At 46.1% G+C, this 26,144-nt stretch overlaps 1 protein-coding gene and 1 long non-coding RNA gene across 7 annotated transcripts in view; both read right to left on the minus strand.

Annotated features, from left to right (window-relative positions):
* The window catches only part of LOC129700493 (zinc finger protein DPF3-like), a 156,808-nt gene that overhangs the window by 34,285 nt on the left and 96,379 nt on the right, over positions 1 to 26,144 (minus strand). For 3 of the 6 annotated variants that reach the window (XM_055641026.1, XM_055641027.1, XM_055641031.1), the window contains 2 exons: positions 8,974 to 9,036; positions 7,260 to 7,388 (listed from right to left, as the gene is read on the minus strand). In XM_055641026.1, the coding sequence (XP_055497001.1) occupies positions 7,260 to 7,388; positions 8,974 to 9,036 (192 nt within the window). Of the gene's footprint in view, positions 1 to 2,651; positions 3,401 to 7,259; positions 7,389 to 8,973; positions 9,037 to 26,144 lie in introns of those variants that run through there. The other 3 variants (XM_055641028.1, XM_055641032.1, XM_055641029.1) reach the window with 2 other exon arrangements.
* On the minus strand, positions 1,321 to 2,654 carry LOC129700494 (uncharacterized). Its single transcript, XR_008724071.1, has 2 exons — positions 2,466 to 2,654; positions 1,321 to 2,217 (listed from the first exon to the last, which is right to left on the minus strand). It is a non-coding gene; the product is annotated as an uncharacterized LOC129700494 (long non-coding RNA).

A 26,144-nucleotide genomic window follows, 5' to 3' on the forward strand; every position in this document is an offset into this window, starting at 1 on the left:
GAGAAAGAGTGGGAGAGAGGGAGAGGGAGAGAGGGAGCTAGGGGGAGGTATGGAGCAGGAGAGAGGGAGTGGGAAAGAGGAGGGTGGGGGAGAAAGAGTGGGAGAGAGGGAGAGGGAGAGAGCAGGGGGAGGGTATGGAGCAGGATAGAGGAAGAATGAGGTGGGTGAGGGGGAAAGATTGGGAGAGGGAGCAGGAGAGAGAGGTACGGAGGGAGGGTGGGGTAGAGAGAAAGATGAGGGGAAGAGGAAGGAGAGAGAAAGAAAAAAGGGGGGGAGAGAGAGGGGGTGTGGGAAGAAAGAGTGGGGAGTGTTTGGAGGTGAAAGAAGAGGGGTGGGGATAGAGGGAGGAAGGTGAGATGGGAGGGTAAGATGGGAGGAGGGGATGAGGGAAGAGATGGGAGGAGGAGGAGAGTGGAATGGGAGAAGGGAAAGGGAGAGATGGGAAAGAGAGGGGATGCAAAGAAGGACTAGAGGGCACAGAAAAGAAGAAAGGGGGAGCAGGGGAGAGATGGGGAGGAGAGAGAATGATGGGGCGATGTGAGAAGGTAAGAGAGGAATGGAGGATGGAGTGAGCGGAGAGAGGGGGGAAGAGAGAGAGGACAATGAGGAGGAAAAGGGGAGAGAGAGGAAAAGGAGGAGGGAAAGGGGGAGAGATGCTGGGAAAAGAGGAAGGAAGTGAAAGAGGAGGAAGTGGGAAGCAAGTGAAAGTGCAGAGAGGAAGCAGTGAGAGAAGAGGGCAGGGAGAGAGAGGTTGAGAGGAACCTAACAGGAGAGAAGGTGAGGGGGGTGAGCATTTAAAGGAAGTATAGGGCAGGGGGGGCGAGAGAGAGACAAGGCGGGAGTGGGGGTGGGTAGGGAGGATTGGGGAAGAGAGAATGGAAGTGGGAAATGGATGCGGATGGGGAAAGATGGAGGTGGCAAGAGCTAGGGATGGTGGGGGGGAGATGAGGAGAGGTAAAGAATTGAGGGTAAGTGTGGGTGAGACGATAAGATGAGGTTGGTGAGGTAACCACTCCCCACCAAAAAAAGAAACACAATGGCCAAACTATGATGGTGGAGGAGTCAGGGTGAACGAGAGATGAAATACACATGGCTAAAAAAGAAAAAATGAATAAGATTCAGAAACAAAAACTATTTAATTGAGTAATTAACCCTTTCGCTGCTGGGCAGAGCTGCTGTGTAGAATGCATGTTTGTCCTAACTAATCTACAGCTACACCATTAGAATAGCCAACACTATCCAACCCAATATTAAGTGCAAATACAAATTAAATACCAGTGAACCATCAAAAATTAATAAACACTGAGAAATTGGACACAATTGTGAGACCATTCGGCAATTTATTTTTCTAACAAATAAAGATTTCATAAGCTCCACAGCATTTTAATCGGCTTTATAAAGAACTTTTTTTTTTATACATTTAACATTGTACAACAAAACAACAGCATCCATGTTAGTTGATGGTGACAATACCATAACTTCATCACAAAGGGCGGAGGAAAGGAGTTACAGCAGATTACGGTGAGACTAATTAATAAATAGAAAGTAGGACTAGACTTCCAGACGGGCTATGCACATATCTGACACTTACCACATCCACATTGTAGCACTCCTATTCAGATTCAATCAAATGGCCTTGATAACAAAAACTGAGCAGAGTTGACGCTTTTTCTAAGGGTTCATCGGGCAAAACAGCCGCCATACCCATTAAAAAAAAAAATGATCCATTTCTTTTTCAAAGGAAGCAAGGTATCTACATAAAAAAGTTTATTTTTTTGGGGCTAAATTGTCAAACATTGCCAAGTGTGATCAGTTCTTTCCTCTCCATTGCCCTCCTCTGCCTGCGAATGCCGCAGAAGACCTGATTTAAGGTTTCCAAATCAAATTGGCAAAGAAAGCAGTCTTCCTTAGTGACGGACTGACCAGGGTGTCAGCTTGCCCGATGGCAAGTGGGCCCCTGATGAAGTGGCCCCCTATATCAAGTGGGCCCCTGATGAAGTGGGCCCCCTTTGTCTCCTGGCAACCAATATTTTTAGACCCAGTCCGCCACTGGTCTTCCTTCACACAGCTAGAGTGCTCAGCGGATTCCCCAGGCTGGCTGCCATTAATGAGGAGCTGGGAGGCAGTGCCTCCTAGAGGTGAAGGTGGTCACAATTCTCCCCTTCCTTGTCTCCTCTGAGGACTAGTATGCACGGTGACCACTGCCATCTGGGGTGTCTGGTGAAGGAAGGAAAGCTGTTTGTTTAGAAGGCAAGTCTTTTTTACAGGTTCACCCATCCATTATAAAACAATCAGGCTGGCAACTTGGTTACGGAAAATACTTCGCCAGCTCACATCTCAGCGACTGCTCCAACAGAGGCAACCCTCCCTCCCCCCCCCCCCCTCCCCAATTAGTTCCAATCATGCAACCGATGAAACATATTTTCAATTAAAAGCAAGTTAAAACAAAAACCGTGCTCACATACCTTGCGAGGTTATTGATGACTTCTTTTCAAGTTAACAAGATGATAGGTTGGTGGTGTCATTATATTTCTCGGGCAAAGAACCTGTGCTCAAGGGTCGTGGTCCTCTCAATAGAAGCCCCCACATGGATCTTAGCGCTGGGTAACACCACCAGGCCAATTCAGATGAATGAGATGGTCAACGGGGGGGGGGGGGGGGGGGGGGGGGGGGGGGGTTGACCCTGGAGGTGGGCTGCGTTCTCCTCCAGGGAACAAAGACACAACTGCTTCTTCCACCTCCGCTGTAAAAGCCGAGGACTACAGGTGTTAGAGGTGTGCAATCCTCTGGCGAAGAGGGTCCCAACTCAGGTGCATTGGCTAACTCTACCCACATGAGAGAAGAGAGCTGACTGAGGGCCATTGCACTGTGCAAGGATCGAGGCAGCCCGCATATCCCTGTGTTCCCCACCGATTCACTCATTTAAAGTCAATCAAATGTCTTTTTTTGTTTGTTTTTTTTTTTTAAAAAGAAAAATAAATCCCAAGTCAAAAGCAATCCCGATCATCTTCGAAGTGACAGATTCATCCTGTTTACTGATGAACGATTAAAAGCATCAACTCTGCTCAGTTTCACAAAAAAAAGGTCTAGACTTCAGCAGAAACTTTTCGTTTCGGCTCCAGGCGGCTTCCACTGTTGTCAACACCATTCATTAAATCCTGCCCGAGTTGATGGGTTGGTTTGTGCGCGGGCAGGTCATCGCCACGATGGCTCAGTTAGCCGCTGCACGTGTGATTTGCATCGTTACTAGGCGGGAGGGCACTGTTGGTTGATAGCAGCTCGTCCATATCCTCATCGTCAAAGCCATGAAACGTGGAAGCATCGCTTTCAGATGAGACAGCAAACAAGTCCTCTGCCGTGCGCAAGTCCGGCTCCTTAACGGCTCCTTGTCCAAAATAAGCTAACATGTATGATGATGTACATATCAGCACATGGGTTCAGTAAAACACACACACACACACACACACACACACTCACACACAAAATGATTTTTTTTTAAGTCAATAGCAGATCCCACCTCTAAACACACAATATCTAAACTAGCAAAATCCTCTTAATCTCAAACCCTGCTATGTTGTTATTTGCCAGACAGCGAAAGGGTTAAAAAGCTAATCATGAGATAATATAAAACATGGCTTAAAACACAAATGGAACAGCCCCTTTCATTGCTAGATCAAAGAATTCTAACACTTATGCACAAAATAATTCCAACATCGTTTTTTTAAACCACGCGCATATTTCAAACCACAGCCAGTTTGCTGTATAAATGTTAAGGATATAAAGTGCCTTTGGCGTGGTTGTATTTATGTATCGTATTATTTCATTTGATTGGATCGCAAACTAAACAAAGCTTCTCAGTATATCTTGGTATACGTGACAATAATAGATCTAGTAATAAAGTGAGCCTAACATTTTTTAATCATTGTATTTGGAGAATGGGATGGTAATAATGCACAATAGCCCAAGGGTATTAAAATGTTTCATAGTACTTGGACAACTCAGTCTCTTCACATACTCGTGTCGTTTAAAAAATGTAAGGCTTCTGGCATTAAGGTTAATTTAAACAGAGCTGGTAATACACAATGTTAGAGATGTCTAAACAGAAATAACCACTGTTGGGGCAAGCAGTCTTGAAAAGTGCCAAATCCCACCATCACCCCAGTCTCCCCTCACCTCCACCTCAACATCATTCAATGGCGATCGTTCCACTCAACACCTTCACTCAGCCCGCCTGAACCAAACCTGATCTCCCGGTTGCTAAACACTTTAATTCTCCTTCCCATTCCCGCACTGACCTTTCTGTCCTAGGTCTCCTCCATTGTCAGAGTGAGGCTAAACGCAAATTGGAGGAACAGCATTTCATAATTCGCTTGGGCAGCTTCCAGCCCAGTGGTATGAATGTTGACTTCTCTAAGTTCAGGTAGCACCAGCATTCCCTCTCTCTCTGTCCCTCCACCACCCAAACCGCACCAGCTTCTCGTTTTCACCCAACAAACAGCTAACAATGGCCTGTTTCCTTTATCATCATTACTAGAAGGGCCTCAACCTGAAACGTCACCCATTCCTGATGCTGCTTGTCCCGCTGAGTTACTCCAGCTTTTTGTGTCCATCCCATCTTTCTCTCTCTCTCTGTGTGGGGTTAATTAACCTTGTGGACCTTTTTAATTTTTTGTTATCTTGAGTGCGCTCTTTTTTCTCTTCCCTCATCAACAGCAGAGGTTAGGATGTACAACCAAAGGTCAGAATTCACACTCGATTATGTGTAGCTACAAAATTCGTCAGGCATTTTCTCAGTAACTATTTGGAGGGGGGGGGGAGTGGTAGAAGATAAAATCTTACTTTGATATTGTATCTTTCAAATCTCTATCAAAGCCCTTTGCAACCCATCAGATTTCCGTTATAACCTCGGAAAGATGACAGCCAGATTGCAAAGTGAAACTCCCCACAACGACGTGTCAGCGGTCAGATAGTCTTTGAGAAATTAATGTTGCACAGGGCAATAACTTCTCTGCTCTTTTCTTTTTAGGACTGTGCCCTGCAATCTATGGCAGAGAGGCCCTTGGTCAATGTCCCCACCCTCAGAGGGCACCTCATCTGACAGGCTGGCACTGCCTCAGCACTGAAACACAGCACTCATAGAGTCATAGAGTGATACAGCGTGAAAACAGGCCCTTCGGCCCAACTTGCCCACACTGTCCCAGCTACACTAGTCCCACCTGCCTGCATTCGCTCTATATCCCTCCAAACCTGTCCAGCTTGACAACATCTTTCCTATAACGTGGTGCCCAGAACTGTACTCTAAATGCGGCCTTATACAACTGCAATATGACCTCACAATTTCTATACTCAATATTTTGTTTAAGAAAGAACTGCAGATGCTGGTAAAATCGCAGGTAGACACAAAATGCTGGAGTACCTCAGCGGGTGAGACAACATCTTTGGAGAGAAGGAATGGGCTTACCCGCTGAGTTAGGGTTAGGGTTAGGGTCTACCTTCTATACTCAATACCTGACTTATGAAGACCAATTCAGGATGACAGATAGCACAATGGGCTAAGAGTTCGGCTGGCGACCGGAAGGTAGCCGGTTCAAATCCCGCTTGGAGTGCATACTGTCGTTGTGTCCTTGGGCAAGACACTTCACCCACCTTTGCCTGTAATGGAATGTTACGGCGGCAGGCGCGGGCACACCGCGACGCCCTGTGTCTCCCTTTCAAGGGAGATGCTAAAAATGCATTTCGTTGTCTCTGTACTGTACACTGACAATGACAATAAATTGAATCATTTCAATGTGCCAAAAGTGTTTTTGACCACCCTGTATAGCTGCGACTCCACCTTCAAGGAACCATGCACCTGCACTCCTAGATCCCTCTGCTCTACAACACTCCCCAGAGTTCTACCATTCACTGTGTAGGTTCTGCCCATGTTAGACTTCCCATCTCTGAGGCTCTAAGGCTACACATGAATCTGAAGTCTTCCATCTTGTGCAAGAAGGCTCTTCCTCCCCCACACTACTCCTTGAATCCCTAAAACTTCGGGTACTGTCTGTACGGAATTTGCACGTTCTCCCCGAGTGGGTTTTCTTCGGAGGCTCTGGTTTCCTACCAAATCCCATTCAGACTTGTAGGTAATCGGCTTCGATATAAAAATTGTAAATTGTCCCTAGTGTGTAGGATAGTGCTAGTGTACAGGGTGATTGCTGGTCGGCGCAGACTAGGCGGGCCGAAGGGCCTATTTCCACGCTGTATCTCTAAATAAACTAACAGAGCTTCTAGCAGACAAGGTGTGAGAATCAACTGCAGGGGATTTGCTTTCAGTTTTAACACTGTACAGAATGGAAAGAAGGTGGCATCGGAGATAAGACCAATTTTTATTTAATGTGCTTTTAACGTAAGCTTTGGAGCATAATTAGTTTATCGTTCTCATGATTTTTCATTGATGTGTGCAGAGTAAGAGTCCAATGAAGAAACAGGGTGAAGAACTGAAAACAAGGATAGACACAAAATGCTGGAGTAACTCAGCGGGTCAGGCAGCATTTCTGGAGAAAATGGATAGGTGACGTTTCAGGTTGGGGCCCTCCCTCAGACTGCTGTCCACGCTCTCCAGAGATGCTGCCTGACCCACTGAGTTACTCCAGCATTTTGTGTCTATCTTCGGTATAAACCAGCATCTGCAGTTCATTTTTTGTTAAATTATAGACTGAAAACAAAGATTCTGTTTGGACTGCATGGAAAATTCAAGTAAGATGAGGGTTGAACTAATGTTCATGACCCCACACCCAGTCCAACAAGTTAGGGTAGGTGTCACTAACCATTGGGTAGTTAGTGACCACTAGATTAGTGTTATAGTTGAAACACCATGTCTGTTTAAAATGAACTAGCGGTTTGTTTAAAGCAGTTTTTAAAGATGCATTAGAATTAGTTTTTAAAGTCCAATCATCTTGAAGTTTAATACTCAGACTTGAATGGTCTCTCAGTTTAGCGTCTCGAGTTCCAGCTCTGGTCTACGTGTTATGTTCAATATTAGCACCAATGCAGTACAGATACTGATCTAGCGGAGAAGCATGTCACTTTAAAAATAGCGTCTCACGCCTATCCTCAGGGTGCTAGTTTTGTTCTGAGAACTCACCCGGCACCTGTACGTGTACACCAGATTGCCGGGTGCATAAGTGCATGAAAAGAGCGGGCAGGAACTGATCTAATCAGTGGCTGCCTCAGGTCAGGTTACGGTTCATCTGATAATATTTCATGGGTGCACCTACCAGAACGGCCACAGTCAGAGCAGGAAACCAGCTCCTCCGCCCTGCCCGTCTTCTTGTTCATGTTCGACCCACCCAGGCAGAAGTCACAGTAGTTGTTGGAGATGATCGCCCCGTCTGGGCCCTTCCGAGCTGCGTAAACACAAGACACCAGACCAGAATAAAATTTAAAAGGGCAGCAGGGTGGGAGAGCTACAGCCTAATAGCGCCAGAGACCCGGGTTCAATCCTGACTACGGGTGGTGTCTGTACGGAGTTTGTACCTTCTCTCCATGACCTGCGTGGGTTTTCTCCGTGATCGCCGGTTTCCTCCTACACTCCAAGTTTGTAGATTAATTGGCTTGGTGTAAGTGTAAGATTGTCCCTAGTGTGTATAGGATGGTGTTAGTGTGCGGGGATCGCTGGTCGGAGCGGACTCAGTGGGCCGTAGTGCCTGCTTCTGCGCTGTATCTCTAAACGACACTAAAGAATGGGGCTCCACAAGCGACCCAAGTAAAACACAGAAACTGTTGGAAGCTCTTAGTGATCGGTTGATTGAAGGATACAATGTGGAAACAGGTCCTTGGCCAGATCAGTCTACACTATTCTCCCACTGGCATCCATCTTAGGGGCACCATACAGAGGCCAATTAACCTGCATGTTTTTGGAATGCGGTTGGGAACTGGAGCACCTGAAGGAAACCCACGTGGTCACAGAGAACGTGCAAACTCCACACAGATCGCACTCGAGGTCAGGATTGAACCACGGTCTCTGACGCTGAGAGGCATTTTTAGTTTCAACTCAAGCTTTTGTGTGGCGAGGTATATTTGCAGAAAATCAGAAGGCAGATGGGAGTGTGGGGGGGGGGGGGGGTGGAAGGGGGACATTGAATCCCACTCATTTAATACTTCTATTAAAGTGAATTTACTGCCACTAACAACAGTCTCTGCACACCCACCATCCTCATCTTTGGACACCCTATGCGTAGGCGAGAGGGTAGAGGTGAAGATGTCCTGGTTGGGTTGTTCCTGGGCCTGGCCAAGCTGGTCACCTGCGAGTTACGGTGCCAGGTGGAGGAGGGCTCTGCCCGAGCCGGCTGCCTGCCCCTGTTCCGGGGTTACGCCCGCACCCGGATGGTGCTAGAAAGTGACTACGCGCTGTCCACGGGCACCATGGGAGATTTCCGGGACCGCTGGGTACCACATGGTGGGGGTGGGTTGGGGGGGGGGGGGGGATGGAATGCATCCTTGACGAGGAATATGATATAGTTGTGCAGCAGTATATTTAGTTATAAGAATTTTTGTTTCGATAATTGGGTGATTTTGTATTGTTGGTGGGTTTGTTTGGTATTGTTTTGAATTGTACATATTATCGCCATAAGCAGTTACATTTAATTTTTGTAATAACATTTTTAAAAACAGTCTCTGCTTTGAGCCGTGATTTGCACGGATGATGCCGGCTCACCATGCCTTGTTCTGGTGGTCTCCTGCACAGAGTTGTACGGGACGATGGCATATTCTGATCGCAGGACCTGGTGTGGTCGCGGACAGATTTGACAATGCAGCCTGGTAGGATCAGGAACCCCAGACAATTTTTTTTTCTGCTGCCAATGCCCAGATTCCTAACCCGGTCCCTACTTTATCCCATCTTGGGTTAGCGCCCAGCACAGTCCGAGATTCCAGCCTGGCCGCTGTAGCTTGTCCACGTGGACTAACGATGAGATCTTAATCAAATATTACCTCTGGAGTCCTCCAACGTTCTATTCTTGCCCCTGCTCCTACTTCGCAATGACACGCCGCTTCCTGGTAAACCAAAAATATAACATCAGTCTCCTGGTGTACAGTCATAGAGTCACAGAGAGATACAGTGTGGAAACAGGCCCTTCGGCACAACTTTCCCACACCGGCCAACAATGTCCCCGCTACACTAGTCCCACCTGCCTCCATATCCCTCCTAACCTGTCCTATCCATGTACCTGTCTAACAGTTTCTTAAACGTTGGGATAGTCCCAGCCTCAACTACCTCCTCTGGCAGCTTGTTCCATACACCCACCACCCTTTGTGTGAATATGTTACCCCTCAGATTCCTATTAAATCTTTTCCCCTTCACCTTAAACCTATGGCCTCTGGTCCTCGATTCACCTACTCTGGGCAAGAGATTGCATCTACCCGATCTATTCCTCTCTGTGGATTTCGCCTTCAACTCACCATGGGTCTGCCAAATATTTGTCTGGTCGTCAATCGACACCGGGGAGACAAATCTACTTCCCTCAGCCCACGCTGCAAACCCCATTCCCTTGATATAAAAAATAACAGCCAATAACGGCACCTTTGGAAACATCCAAATGCTTCGCAGAAACAAGACCTGCAGGTATGTGCAGGGAACCAAAAGCTTGGTCAAAGAGACAGAGGGTGCCTTGTGGAGCATCTGAGAGGAGGATAGAGAAGGGCTAATAGGAATGGAATCCCAGAGGGGTCAAGGTGCAGAACTCAATAGGTTAGAACTGGAGGAGGACTTAAGGGCCTGTCCCACTTTCACGAGGTAATTCACGAATTCTCCCGAGTTTTCCCCTTGATTCAAACTCGCAGAATGTTCGTAACGAGTTCATAGGAGGTAGTAGGAGTTCGTAGATATATTGTAGCGGCTCGTTATGCCAGCGGTAGGTACTCGTGGCATCAGGTAAGTCGGGACATTTTTTCCAGCCCGATAAAAAATGTCCACGAGTAAAAAAATGGTCGGGATAAAAGAAATTGCAACTTTTTACTCATAAGGAGGGCAACAAAATAGTCATGGGAATTCGTGGATATACTTGTAGGAGTTCGTGAACATGGTTGTGGAAGGTCGTAGGAGTTCATAAATTACCACGATCTTGGGTTTTTTTTTTAGGTCCTTCAAACTCGGCAGAGGTTTTGAATTAAGTTGTGAAAGTGGGACAGGCCCTTTGGGAGAGAAGAAGAGCTGTAACAGGTGCAATGAGGGTGAAATCTGAGAACTGTTATTGGTACACCATCGTCACATGCATTGAGATAGTCAAAGCCTTACAGTGTGGACATAGGCCCTTCGGCCCAACTTGCCCACGCCAACCCCATCTACACTAGGCGCACCTGCCTGCGTTTGGCCCATAACCGCCCAAACCTTTCTTATCCATGTACCTGACCACAGTGAAAAATTCTGTTTGCGTGCTATCCAGTCAAATCCTACTACAAGATGGACGCAAGATCCTGGAGTAACTCAACGGGACAGGCAGCATCCCTGGAGAGAAGGAATTGGTGATGTAGACTGGATCAGAAAAGTCACCCATTCTTTCTCTCCTGTGGTGTTGCCTGGCCTGCTGAGCTGCTCCAGCATTTTGTGTCTATCTTTGGTGTAAACCATCACCTGCAATTCCTTCCTGCATAAACCACATTTTACATGAGTGTAGTCAAGCCATGCACAGTTAAACAGGGATGAGTGGGATGATTCTAGTAGATCATATTCTGACCGCGCGGATTCTCTCCGAGATCTTCGGTTTCCTCCCACACTCTAAAGATGTCCAAGTTTGTAGATTAATAGGCTTGGTATAAGTGTAAATTATCCCTTATGAGTGTAGGGTGGTGTTAATGTGCAGGAATTGCTGGTCCGTGTGGACTCGGCGGGCCGAAGGACCTGTTACCGCGCTGTATCTCTAAACTAAACTAATGTGGACTTGATGGGCCGAATGGCCTAATTCTGCTCCTATTACTTACAAACTTATGAATCCCATGTTATAAGCGGAGATACTTTCCAGAGGGACATTCGTCTCTCATATTGAGCCACATATCACATATCTCCCAGCTGCATGGCCCATGCATTAGGAAAGCGTTTACGAAATACCAGTGTCAGGGAAAGGGATGGGGTCCAGGGATCAGAGAGGCAGTGTAGGAGGAGTTCAGGAGGAAAACGGGTTAAAGGAGGGGGATGTGGTGGAAGTTGATTGTAGGACAATGTATTACTTTGAGAGGCGACTACAGCTCCCCTTAACGCAATGCCTCAGAGAAAATGCATTGCACGTCATATCACGCACAGTAGAGAGCGTGCTGACCGGTTGCATCGTGGCTTGGTTCGGCAACTTGAGCGCCCTGGAGCAGAAAAAACGGCAAAACGTAGTAAACACTGCCCAGGTTCAGAAATAGCTACTTCCCCACAGCCATCAGGCTATTAAACTCAACTGAAACAAATCTCTGAACACTAATAGACCATTATCTGCTTATTTGCACTTTATCTGCATATTTATTGATGTGTGTATATATTTATATAATGGTATATGGACACACTGATATGATATGTTCTGTATCCGTGCCTACTATATTTTGCTGCGCTGATGCAAAGCAAGAATTTCATTGTCCTATCTGGAACATATGACACTAAACTCTCTTGTCTCTCTTGATCTAAATCTTAGCGCACTGTTCACTCAAACGTCGACCCTCCACAGCCCCGCAGATTCACCACATAAATAAATTTCTTCTCATCTTTGTCCTGAAGAGCGTTTCTGCTCTGTATCTCTAAACTAAACTAACCTCTGCCCTTCACATATTCCCTCCCCACCCAAAAGCAAGGGGAAGCTTGGAGATCACCAGGCAAACAAGCCCTATCGGAGAAAAGTCCCTCATTCTGGGAACCACATCTGCGGAATCAGCATTGGAGGGCCTCTGTTGCATTGAGATTGTTCTCTCTGGATCAGAGAATTTTCAAGAAAGATTTAATAGTAGTGCTGAAAACTGTGAAGCATGTTGAATACCGTCAAAGAGCAACTAATTGCGTCTACTCTAATGCCCTTTCTCCCCCACAGTCTTTTTTTCACAGTCTCGTAGCATTTGTGTACTTCAGTTTTGTTTAAAGATACAGAGCGGAGACAGGCCCTTTCGGCCCACCAAGTCCACCCCGATCAGCGATCGTCACACACTAACACTATCCTACACACTCCAGGGACAATTTACATTTATATCAAGCCAATTAACCTACAAACCTGCACGTCTTTGGAATGTGGGAGGAAACCGAAGATCTCGGAGAAAACCTACGCGTTCACGGGAGAGCGTACAAACACCGTACAGACAGCACCCGCAGTCAGGATCGAACCCGGGTCTCTGGTGCTGAAAGGCAGTAGCTCAACCTCTGCACCGCCCAATTTATGTATCATTTATGTGTCTGTGTGTTATTTGTCATTGTGCCTGTAATGCTGCTGCAAGATTTTTATTGAGAAACAAGGAACTACAGATACTCAAGATTGTCATTGTGCCTAAACCTCACGCACTTGTGAAAAAGACAATAAATTTGACTTGACAACTTTTTAAACTTGCATTTAAATACGTTCCAAAAAAATGTCCATTGAGGGAAAGAATCTTGTTATTTGGCATGGCTAGAAATGAGGGGGGACTTGGTTCACGTGATTTTGCAGCAGCTTTCAGTGGGGAACTCTGACAGTGTGTAAAGGTGTTTGCTGAGCTGTGAACAAAGAGGGACATTGTGAATAATTATCTGCACTTTGAGAGAAAGCTATGGTGGGCAATGGAGTGGAAAGTGGGCAGACCAAACTATCTCGGGCTCAGTAGAGTCCATGACCTGGGACCATCGTTATTGTCAGTCAATCGAAAGGGTGATAAGGAAAAATTAATTCACTCTTCCTATTCTATTAAACTGTAAACTATAAATATGTTAAAATATTGCTGTATGCAATTTTTAAGTTATTTTCAACAGCAGATTTGTTGATGGATAGATTTCTTTAGTTAGAGGGTGGCAAATCTGTGGAGTTCATTGCCACAGAAGGCTGTGGAGGCCGTCAATGGATATTTTTAAGGCAGAGATAGATTCTTGATTGGTATGGGTGTCAGGGGTTATGGGGAGAAGGCAGGAGAATGGGGTTAGAAGGGAGAGATAGATCAGTCATGATTGGATGATAGTGTAGATTTGATGGGCTGAATGGCCTAATTCTGCTCCTATCACTTATGAACATGAATTATGGAAACATTACTCTTGTTGCTTTGGAATCCTTGGGTGCAGGCATCAGGTTCAGGTGATGTCAGTTTCTAGTCCCAGCTACCCACGTATTTTCTCCAAGGAGATATTGTGGAAAGGGCTCAGATGTACGGCACATGGCCAACTAGATGCCCAAGGGTTGGCTTGGTCTTTCCATCAATCGTGAAGGAACGGTTTATTCCTCTTTCTTTTTTTCCTCTATCCATTAACCAATTCTAATCTATTACAGGGCTGCATGGGCAATGATAGGGCAGCACAGTGTCGCAGTGGTAGAATTGCTGCCTTACAGCACCGGAGACCCGGGTTCGACCCCAACTACGGGTGCTGTCTGTATGGAGTTTGTATTTCTCCCCGTGACCTTGTGGGTTTTCTGAAACTACAGGAATCTATTTCACTGGTGCCTTCTCCGATTTCCACCCACACTCCAAAGACGTACAGGTTTGTAGATTAATTGGCTTGGTATAAATGTAAATTGTTCCTAGTGTGTAGGGTAGTGTTAGTGTGCAGGGATCGCTGGTCAGCACGGACTCGGTGGGCCGAAGAGCCTGTTTCCGCGCTGTACCTCTAAACTAAACTACACCCCAGATTATGACAGGGTTCCGTTCCTGAGAACCAGCTGTAATGCCAACAGTTCTCAAGCTGTAAATGTGGTCGTCAGGAAATACATTTAAATGGAAACGTAGGCTGGCCAAGAGCAGCATGTGATAACTAGGGCATTTAACACACCCACTCAGATAAGGTACACAACAAAAATGCCTGCAGCCCCACAGCTGCCGGTAAATCCATCCCTTCGAACTCTCAAACGCTTGCTCACGTGTACGGGCCATACACAAGTCAACCTGTACCATCAATTCCATGTCCTCACTAACCTTGTGTGGGCCCTCTGGATATCAAATTGCACAACATCCACCTGTTCCCCCCTCAGATACAAATCTATCTATTTCTGCCACTTCATCTGGCAGCTCATTCTACATATACAGCACCCACTGTGTGAAGAAATTGGCCCCAAATATGTATATCTTTCCCCTCTCACCTTAACCTGGGCCTGTAGTTTTAGACTCCCCTAGCCTGGGCATATAGTTTTAGACTCCCTTGGTTTGGGCCTGTAATTTTAGACTCCTCTAGCCTGGGCCTCTAGTTTTAGGCTCCCCTAGCCTAGGCCTCTAGTTTTACACTCCCCTAGCCTGGGCCTCTAGTTTTACACTCCCTATCCTGGGCCTCTAGTTTTACACTCCCCTAGCCTGGGCCTCTAGTTTTACACTCTCCTAGCCTGGGGAAAAAAACTGTTCACTTGATCTATGCCCGTCATGATTTTATAAAACACTATAAATCTCAACCTCCTACGCTCCAGGAAACTCATAAAATCTCTTAGAATTACATCTCCCTGTTAAATTACCCTCGACTTTACATAGCAATTAGACTTCATAATAGCGTAAAATCACCCTGCTATAACAAAGGATGTCATTAATCTGGAAAGAGTGCAGAGAAGATTTACAAGGATGGTGCCAGGACTCGTGGGCCTGAGCTATAGGGAGAGATTGTGCAGGCTAGGACTTTATTCCTTGGAGCACAGGAGGCTGAGGAGTGACGTTATAGACGTGTGCAAAATCATGAGAAGTTGCTATGTTTTAGATTAGTTTAGTTTAGAGATGCAGAGCAGAATTAGGCCCTTCGTCCCATTGAGTCCCCTTCAACTAGCGATTCCTACACACTAACACTATCCTAGTCAGACTAGGGACACTTTACAAGTCTGAAGAAGGGTTTTGGCCCGAAACGGTGCCTATTTCCTTCGCTCCATAGATGCTGCTGCATCCGGTGAGTTTCTCCAGCACTTTTGTGTACCTCCGATTTTCCAGCATCTGCAGTTCCTTCTTGAACACTTTACAAGACTCTGGGCAGCACTTTGGCACAGGGCAGCACACGTTAGAGAAGTCAATATTCATACCGCTGGGGTGTAAACTGCCCCAGCGAAATATTAGATGTTGTTCCTCCAATTCCTCACTCTGACAATGGAGGAGGCCCAGGACAGAAAGGTCAGTGTGGGAATGGGAGGGGGAGTTAGCGTGTTTAAAAACCGGGAGATCAGGTAGGTTTAGGCAGACTGAGCGGAGGTGTTCAGTGATACGATCGCCGAGCCTGCGCTTGGTCTCGCCGATATACAGGAGTCCACACCTGGAACAGCGGATACAGTAGATGTGGTTGGAGGAGGTGCAAGTGAACCTCTGCCTCACCTAAAAAGACTGTATCTTCGCAAAAATATTGCTCATATATTTGGAGTCTGGAATTCTTAGCGTGGTAATTTGTGTGGTAATTGTGTGGCAATTGGTTAAAGGGATTGTAGGCGTTCACTGTTTTGCAGTGATAAGTCCATCAAACTTTACGAGCTGAAATGATAAAGCCTTCTATGTGGGAATATCTATTAATAGATGAATAGAGATTGATAATATTAATATTCTATTGAAAATTATACTGCACCCGGGGTGCTCAGCATCTGACCAAAAATGCTGGGAAAACTCAGCATCAGGCAGTATCTATGGATATGTGCACCAGAAAGATACAGAGTCAGAGAGAGTCAGAGTGATACAACCTGGAAACACCTCTTGTATATATTTTATACACCTCTATAAGATATATACTTCTAAAGCAAATGAGATCCTTCTCTGCTGTTTAGCAATTAAAAGGAATCTGCCTTGAATTCATTGGAGCTTGGGTTTAGTTTAGTTTAGAGATACATCACGGAAACAGGCCCTTCGGCCCACTGGGTCCGCGCCGACCAGCGATCCCCACACATTAACACTATCCTGCACCCACTAGGGACAATTTTTACATTTACCAAGCCAATTAACCGACAAACTTGCACGTCGTTGGAATGTGGGAGGAAACCAAAGATCTCGGAGAAAACCTACGCAGGTCACGGGGAGAACGTACAAACTCTGTACAGACAGCACCCGGAATCGGAATCGAACCCGGGTATCCGGCGCTGCATTCGTTGTAAAGCAGCAACTCTACCGCTGCACCACCGTGACTGCCTTTGCTCCACATATCCATATCTCCAGGTACCTCTGCTCCACACTGGAGCACCGGCCTTCTCCACTGAGTTTCAGTTCAGTTTATTGTCACGTGTACAGTGAAAAGCTTTAGTGGCGTGCTATCCAGTCGGCAGAAAGCCAATTCATGATTAGATTACACCGAGTCAGTGGGACAACTTCAGTGTCGTTGTTAGAGCTGGTTTCCATACTGTATCACTCCATGAGAAGCATTCCACTCAAGCATCAACATATAACATTCAGAGCTGTTTTAGTGTTGTTTAGAGATACAATGCGGAAACAGGCCATTTGGCTCACACCGACCAACAATTCCCACACATTAACACTACCCTACACACACTAGAGCCAGTTTTTTTACAATTACACCAAGCCAATTGGCCTACAAACCTGTACGCCTTTGGAGTGTGGGAAGAAACCGAAGATCTCGGAGAAAACCCACGCAGGTCACGGGGAGAACGTACAAACTCCGTACAGACAAGCACCCGTAGTCAGGATTGAACCTGGGTCTTTGGGGCTGTAAAGGCTGTAGTTCTACTGCTACACCGCCATGCTGACAACATGGAGTAGTAAGTCCCATTGTCACTTATCCCGGGATCCTCCTCGACTCCGTTGTGCGATACTTTGTTGTGTAAATTGATTGGAATTGGTTGCCTGTTACGCTGATTAGTCTCATCTACCTCGGGCACACGCTGTCACATATCCTGGTCAAAATCACATCCCCTGGTCAATGAGTCTTGTAGCTGCAGAAAGTTTATGATCTACATACTTTTTCTGCAAGGCACGTTTGCTTATTACCTTAATTGAATGCATGCAGCGATAAGAAGCGTGCATTGAGAAGGACAAAGAGACTGAGAGTTATTGAACTGTCTGGAAACAAATAGCTTGATGTAACCTTGACAAGGCTACGTGACTGGCTGTTATTTCTTTAACCGATGCAAGAATATTTTACAGTGAAGATTGGGGAGCTCTGTGCTGGGAAAAGGTCATTGCTCTTTCAAAGTGTTCGCAATGGGCAGTACGGTAGAGATACTGCCTTACAGAACTTGCAGCGCCGGAGACCCAGGTTCGATCCCGACTACGGGTGCTGTCTGTACGGGGTTTGTACGTTCACCCCATGACCACGTGGGTTTTCTCCGAGATCGTAGGTTTGTAGGTTAATTGGCTTTGGTAAATGTAAAAATTGTCCCTAGTGTGTGTAGGACAGTGTTAATGTGCGGGGATCGCTGGTCGGCGCGGACCCGGTGGGCCGAAGGGCCTGTTTCCACGTCAAACTAAACCTAAACTACAAGCCGAATAATTTTCCCACGCTGTTTTTCCGTCCTGTATCTCTAAACTAACCTAAACTAAAAGCCAGAATAATTTATCCCACTGCTGTTATTAGACTACTGACAGACCTTGCCTAGGATAGGGGAATAGCCCTAATTCCCCAACCTGCCTAATTGTGGCCCATGCTCATTTTGTTTATCCACCACTTTATCTGTAAGTGTAACGCTATATTCTGCACTCTTGTACTTTTTCGCTTTGCATTTCCTGTTGTACTTATGTCTGGCATGATAGCACTGATGTGTAATATGTTATGTCTAGATAGCACGCAAACTATATATTTTAACTGTATGTCGATACAAATGTTATGCTGTTTAGTGTAGTTTAGAGATACAGCGCAGAAACAGGCGCTTCGGCCCACCGAGTCGGCACTGACCAGCGATCCCCACACACTAACACTCTCCTACACCCACTGGGGACAATATTACAATTTTACCAAAGCCAATTAACCTACAAACCTATCTGTCTTTGGAGTGTGGGAGGAAGTCCGAGATCCTGGTGAAAACCCACGCAGGTGACGGGGAGAACGCACACACAAGCACACGTAGTCAGCATGAGCCCGGGTCTCTGGCGCTGAACGGCATCAGCTCCACCGCTGCGCCACAGTGCCGCCCACCGTTCTTGAAAGTAAGAATTTCATTGTTCCGTCATTAAACATTAAACACTCTTGGCTGTCTCATGACCTGACAATAATAAATCTATTCCAACACAAAGAAGTTGTACAGAATCTATCTACCAGACAAGAATTTCCACACAATCCTACAGTATGCATCAGACAATTTCATTACATGGCCAGGAAGAGTCAGCTTCAGTTATTAAGTGGCACAGTCTCGAACTGAAACATCCCCCATTCCTTCTCTCCAGAGATACTGCCTGTCCCGCTGAGTTACTCCAGCAGTTAGCGTCTATCCTATTAAGTGACACAGATTGCTTGCAAGCAGGATAAGGGAGTAAAGGGAGCAGACAAGGTAAAGAAAGATATTTCATACCCAGGACTGCCCTTCTACAGCTGGGGAATTGGGGCCTAGTTCCCCCATCCGCTGGCATCTTAGCCAGCAGCATTCCCCACTACACAGCTGTGGTGAATCTAACGGCTGTTAGAGTGGGCTTGAGTTGAAGATAGACACAAAATGCTGGAGTAACTCAGCGGGACAGGCAGCATCTCTGGAGAGAAGGAATGGGCGATGTTTCGGGTCGAGACCCTTCTTCAGTCGGAGAGTCAGGGGAGAGGGGGACACAGAAATATGGAAGGGTGAGGTGTGAAAACGAGACATCAAAGGGGACAACGTTCAAGGAAAATGCAGAATAGATCATTGTTTGCTAGGGTAACAACACAGCAAACAGAGATAAAATGTAATTAGGAAGGCAGTCAGACTGGTGGGAGAACTGGGATGGGGGAGGGATGGAGACAGAGGGAGACCAAGGGTTACTTGAAGTTAGAGAAGTTAATATTCAGACCACTGTGTTGCGAGCTGCCCAAGCGAAAAATGAGGTGGTGTTCCTGCAATTCGCGCTGGGCCTCACTCTGACAGTGGAGGAGGCCCAGGACAGAAAGGTCAGTGTGGGAATGGGATGGAGGGGGAGCTAAAGTGCTAACTGGCTCACTATCAAGTAAATGCCTTACGGAAGGATGGTGCACTAAATCAAGAATCTTTCAATCTAATGGCATATGGTCACAAGAGAAAGTAATTTCCCTTCATCAAAGGTCAACTCCCACTATTGCTGCTGTGAAGAGCCCCAGTCAGCCTGCCTCCCACCCTGGCTGCCTCTGCATAAAGCTGCTCGTGCTGACAACACTAGACAGCAGAACACACAAGACCATTGATGGCGAGGCCTCTCCCTGACACTCAGCCTTCACAGAAAAGACAGGAGTGGAAATTTCCCCTCGGACAGGCTCGGCCTCTCAATAACATCACAAGCGGTTCTGTTGAAAGGCAGCATGACTGGAGGAATGATACTCCATCCGAGTGGTCCACAGCCCAAGGCTACGAACATTTAATTTTTCAATTTCCGGTGACTTTAATTTGAGTTTAGTTTAGACATTCAGCGCGGAAACAGGCCCTGCGGCCCACTGAGTCCAAACAAACCAGCGATCCTAGCACCTTTACACCACCCTACGCACATTAGGGACAATTTACATTTAGACCAAGCCAATTAACCTACAACCCTGTACTTCTTTGAACTATTAACCTCCTGTGTTTCATTCATTCTCATTCCAATCCACCTCAGCTCCCTCTGCCAATTCATCTGCCTCAGACCTCTTCCCCACCCCCATTTTCATCCCCATTCCCTACCTAGTTCCATTCACCAATTACACACTCATTTCATCCACACCCGTTTACTTTAGATTAAGTTTAGTTTAGTTTAATTTAGAGGTACAGCACAGAAACAGGTCCTTTGGCCTACCGAGTTTGCACCGGCCTGTGATCCCCGCACACTAACACTATCCTACACACACAAGGGACAAATTACATTTATATCAAGCCAATTAACCTCCAAACCTGCACATCTTTGGAGTGTGTGAGAAAACCAGAGATCCCGCAGAAAACCCACACAGAACACGGGGAGAACGTACAAACTCCAACAGACAGCACCCGTAGTCAGGATCGAACCCGGGTCTCTGGCGCTGTGAGGCAGCAACTCTACCGCTGCGCCACCATGCCACATCTCCTCCCCCATCTGGTGCCATTGGCCCTTCACCACTCCTTAATCATTCCTATTGTCACCTTCCATATTTAGCAGATTGAATGTCAGTCTTTGTGTCCTCCCACACTCCAAAGATGTACAGGTTTGTAGGTTAATTGGCTAGGTATAAGTGTACATTATCCCTAGTGTGCGTAGGACAGTGTAAGTGTGATGGGATCTCTGGTGGGTGCGGACTCAGTGGGCCGAGATGTGCAGGGATCTCTGGTTTGGTGCTGTATCTAAAAATATTCGCAAATCAAAAATTCAAATTCAAAATTCAGCAGTGAGCCACTAATGAGGAACACAGTACACAGGGGAGTCTGGTGTAATGGAGTTTAGCTTAGTTTAGTTTAGTTTAGAGACCCAGAGCGGAAACAGGCCCTTCGGCCCACCGAGTCTGCACCGACCAGCAATCCCCGCACATTGACACTACCCTATACACACGAGAGACTATTATACATTTATGCTCTTTGGAGTGTGAGAGGAATCGTTCTCTCGGAGAAAACCCATGCAGGTCATGGGGAGAACATAAAATCTCTGTACAGAAAAGCAACCATGGTCAGGATCAAACCAGGGCCTCTGGCGCTGTAAGACAGTAGCTCTACTGCTACTGCGACGACACTGTGCCACCCCATTCAATATTCCGAATTGAGCTACTAACGAGGAACAGAGTACTTCGGGGAATCTGATGTAATGGAGGAAAAATAAAATTTAAGTTACCGATCTTTAATGTGCTGCAATGTGCTGTTGTGTAGGGACTCACCAACTTCTGGAAAAGTGAGTAACAGTTCAAGGCAGCAATATAATGAATGATATTTATCTGTAAATAGATCTGGGTTATTCTTTATGTGTAAGAAAGAATTGCAGATGCTGGTTTAAATCAAAGGTGTTTACACCTCAGCGGTATGAACATTGACTTCTCTAACATTCAGATAGCCCTTGCTTTCCCTCTCACTCCCCTTCCCATTCCCAGTTCTCCCACTAGTCCCACTGTCTCCGCCCACATTCTATCTTTGTCCCGCCCCCTCCCCTGACATCAGCCCGAAACGTCATCCATTCCATCTCTCCAGAGATGCTGCCTGTCCCACTGAGTTACTCCAGCATTTTGTGTTCACCTTGGGTTATTCTTTATTTCGGCTTAGTCATAGAGTCATAGAGTGATACACCATGTAATCAGATCCTTCGGCCCAACTTGCCCACACCAGCAAACATGTCCCAGCTACACTCATCCCACCTGCCCTTGTTTGGTCCACAGCCCTCCAAACCTGTCCTAATCCAGGACAAATAGACACAGAAGTCGTTGCTTTCCGAAAACTATAACTACTCTGAATTCAAATTCACACATGCACTGACTTCACAGCCCAACACCCGGACTTCCATCTGTATATATGTATGTAGTGCCGCAGAATTGTGCACCTATCCCCCCCCCCCCTTCTCCCTTCTGTTTTTGTTTTTCTGTTTCTTGTTTTTTGTGCTAAATTGTATGTATGCACTGAGTACGAGCAGCTTTCAGTTTCACTGTACATGTATAGTGACAATAAATGGCATATCATATCAGTCTGAAGAAGGGTCTCATCCCGATACATCACCCATTCCTTCTCTCCAGAGATGCTGCCTGTCCCATTCCTTCTCTCCAGAGATGCTGCTTGTCCCGCTGAGTTACTCCAGTTTTTTGTGTCTAACTGTTTCTTAAACATTGGGAGTCCCAACCTCAACAACTTCCTCTGGCAGCTTTTTCCATTCACCCACCACCCTTTGTGTGAAAGAGCTATCCCTCAGATTCCTATTAAATCTTTTCACCTTCACCTTAAACCTATGTCCTCTGGTCCTTGATTCCCCTACTCTGGGTAAAAAACTCTGTGCATCTACCCGAACTATTCCTCTCATGATTTTATACACCTCTATAAGATGCTTGCAAAGCTCGTGTCCACATTCACTAATTGGCACCGTTCCAATTCCTAGCTGTCACACCCCACTACCTTCCCCTTGTCAGGTGCCGTGTAAGCTTTTCAACACTAAAGGCCATGGGAAATAGAATTAAATGGAATTAAATTTTAAAAAGAATCAATTCCTATGCTATTAGAATGAGGTCCATTTTCCGCTCTCCACGCTTTGAATCTATCAGCCAGCCTTACTTGCAAAACTATTGCTAAGTTGTTAGTTTAGTTTAGTTTAGTTCAGTTTATTATCACGTGTTCTGAGGTACAGTGTAAAGCATTTTGTTGCATGTTAACCAGTCAGTGGAAAGGCAATACATGATTACAATCGATCCAGTTACAGTGTACAGATAGGAATCGTGATTTAAGAGTGTGGAGCGATTGCAATATGAGCTTCTGTGGCCAGCATGCAAACAGTCTCCTGGTTTTGCGCTGATATTGCTGATTACTGATACACAGCGAGCTAGCGAAACAAGGAAAGGATGCAGCTGAGCAAAATAAATTATTTTTAGCTGCTGTTGAATGCAACCACACTCAGGTCGGTGTGGTTTCTATAGTAACCGGCTAATCAGGACAATCATCACACCTAGGCCTCAACTTCCTTCATTCGCTTCGATGGGGCAAGGCATCAGTCCGTGACCTTGCTTACTTGAGCAAAAACTGATCAATATTCAGCTGTCTGTTGCTCCCAGGACAATTCTTCACACTCTCTCTCGCCTAACCACCGCTCCTTAATCCTCCTCAGCTCAATCTGTGCTGTCACTGCAAAGCTGTCAAACGCTGCATCTTGCAGTCAGACCTCATTAAACGACCGCTGGTCAGGGCAGGAAGGCTTTCTCTCCACACCTCTGAAGCTTCCAGCAATCATTCCTCTGCTGCACTGCACCACTTCAGTTTACATTTAACAAACGCTCCTGTTTCAATCTCACAATACTTTGTGTTTTGCTGACAGGAAATGTTATCTTTCGTTTTAGTTTTACACATAGAGTGTGGATATATATATATATATATATATATATATATAGGCCCTTCAGATCACCGAGTCCACACTGGTGTTCACAATCAGCCCTTCACACTGGTTCTATCTTATCCCACTTTCTCATCCTTTCCCCACACACTAGGGGCAATTCAAAATGCCAATTGACCTACGACATCGCACGTCTTTGGGATATGGGAGGAAACCATAGCATTCGGAGGAAACCTACGCAGTTACAGGGAGAACGTGCAAACTCCACAGAGACAGTGCCGAGGCCAGGATCAAACCTGGGTCTCTGGCACTGTGAGGCAGCAGCTCTATCAGCCGCACCACTGTTCCGCCCTCTGATGAGATTGCTTTCATCACAAATAAATCCAACTGCACTGTAATTATAGGCAGGCACAGAATGCTGGAGTAAATCAGCAGGACAGGCAGCATCTCTGGAGAGAAGGAATGGGTGATGTTTCGGGTCGAGACCCTGCTTCAGAAAAGAGTCTCGACATGAAACTTCACCCATTCCTTCTCTCCAGAGATGCTGCTTGTCCCGCTGAGTTACTCCAGCATGTTGTGTCTATCTTTGACGTAAACCAGCATCTACAGTCAATTCCTACACACTACAAGCAATTACAGTTGGCAGATGAAGAGTATATAAAGAATAATATTTCCGTAATGAAGTAGTGGTCTCCAAATGCCCCTCTTTCACTTCCTTCGGTTAATATTAATATTGATTGCCTTCGGCACATAGATATGCAGGGATTGGAGGGGTGTGGATCATATATAGGCAGAGGAGATTAGTTTAATGTAGTATCCTGTTCAGCATGGACATTGTGGGCTGACGGACCTGTTCCTGTGCTGTACTGCACTGTAATATGTTCTTAGTGAAAGCAGCATTCTTGCAAACAGTCTCTCTGTAACTTTGTTCATGTTATTCATTTCTCACGATGCGGGAGTCACAGGTAATGCCAGCATTGTTTCAGCAATAGTGCAGTCCTGACCTCCCATCTACCCCAATGAAGTCCTTTGAGCTATCATTAATCTGACATTATCTGGCATTAAATATTGTATCCTTTACCCTTAATCTGTGCTCCATGGACGGTTTGATTCTATTTATGAATAGTCCTTTATTTAACTGTATAGCATACAAACAAAAGCTTTTCACCGTAACTCGGTACACGTCACAATAATAAACTCCATTTATACCTCACGCCAAGGCCAGCAGAACAATCAAGGATGAATCGCACCCCGGCCACTCCCTCTTCTCCCCTCTCCCATCAGACAAAAGGTATAGAAGTGTGAAAACACACACCTCCAGATTCACGGACAGTTTCTTCCCATCTGTTATCAGGCAACTGAATCATCCCACCACAACCAGAGAGCAGTGCTGAACTACTATATACCTCTTTGGTGACCCTCGGACCATCTTTGATCGGATTTTGCTGGCTTTACCTTGCACTAAACATTATTCCCTTATCATGTATCTGTACACTGTAAATGGCTCGATTGTAATCAAGTATTGTCTTTCTGCTGACTGGATAACACGCAACAAAGGTTTTTCATTGTACCTTGGTACACGTGACAGTAAACTAAACTGCACTAAAACTAAACAAAAGAAACTAATCTAAGCATTTATTGCCCATCTATAACTGCCCTTGTGATGGTTGGTGGTTAGCTGTGTCCAACCAAGCAGTTTTTGGAAGGTATTTAACAGTCAGCTCGTGGGATGGGTCTGGAGACACATAACAGGGCAAACCAGGTAAGGGTGGACGATTCCTCCCCTGAAACCGGATGGATTGTTAACAGCAATTGTGTTGCTTTTATGACCCATACAGCAAAGAAGAGTCCCAACACGAAACATTGCCTGCCCATTTCCCTCCACAGATGTTGCCTGGTCTGCTGAGTTCCAGCACTTTGTTTGTGAACAAGTACAAGTTTGGTTGAGAGATACCATACAGAAACAGGCCCTTTGGCCCACTGAGTCCGCACTGACCAGCGACATTAACACTAGCCTACACACATTAGGGACATTTTTTACTTTCATGCCAAGCCAATTAACCTACAAACCTGTACGTCTTTGGAAAGTGGGAAGAAAACGAAGATCTCGGAGAAAACCACGGGGAGGACGTACAAACTCTTTACAAACGCCGTACAGACAGCACCCGTAGTTGGGATCGAACCTAGGTCTCTGGCGCTGAAAGCGCTGTAAGGCAGCAACTTTACCGCTACGCCACCGTGACTCCCCTAGTTCCTTTTCTAAATCCTAGGCTATGAAAGAGCATTGAAATGACGCAGCTAGCTTGGTATGATCTGAACACTCTGGATTGTTAGTCTGGTCCTTTAACTGATGTGCCAACTAAGGTGAGGGATTAAAACTCCCTCTGGTCGGTACACCACGCAAATACTCACAGTACTACAGGCCCTTCGACCCAACCTGACAATGCTAACCAAGACGCCCCATCTGAGCTAGTCCCATTTGTCCACACTTGACCCATCTCCCTTTCCCTTACATGAACAGGAAACCTTGCCTATCATGTACCTGTCTTTTCGATGCTGTTAAACTACCTGCCTCACCTACCTCCTCTGGCAATTAGTTTCACATGCCCCACCACCCTCTGAATGTAAACGTAGCCCCTCGGGCTCCTATTAAATCTTTCCCCTCTCACCTGAAACCTGTTTCTCGATTCCCCGACATTGGGTCAAAGAAAGTGCATTCACCCTACACACCCCCCTCATGATTTTATATATCTTTATCCACTTTATCAGCATGATTACAGACAATGGGACTCCACAAGACCACAAGTGCCCCTTGCATCCCCTCTCTCTCCATCTCTCAGGCTCTCTCCATCTCTCCATCCCTCCCCCACCAGCTTCAACGTCATCTTGTTGTGTCTCATTGTCTGTAACTCGTTTTCATCTAGCACACAGCTATCAATGGCCCTTTTTTCTTTATCATC

This window comes from Leucoraja erinacea, chromosome 9, assembly GCF_028641065.1.
Source record: "Leucoraja erinacea ecotype New England chromosome 9, Leri_hhj_1, whole genome shotgun sequence".
Taxonomy (NCBI): domain Eukaryota; kingdom Metazoa; phylum Chordata; class Chondrichthyes; order Rajiformes; family Rajidae; genus Leucoraja; species Leucoraja erinaceus.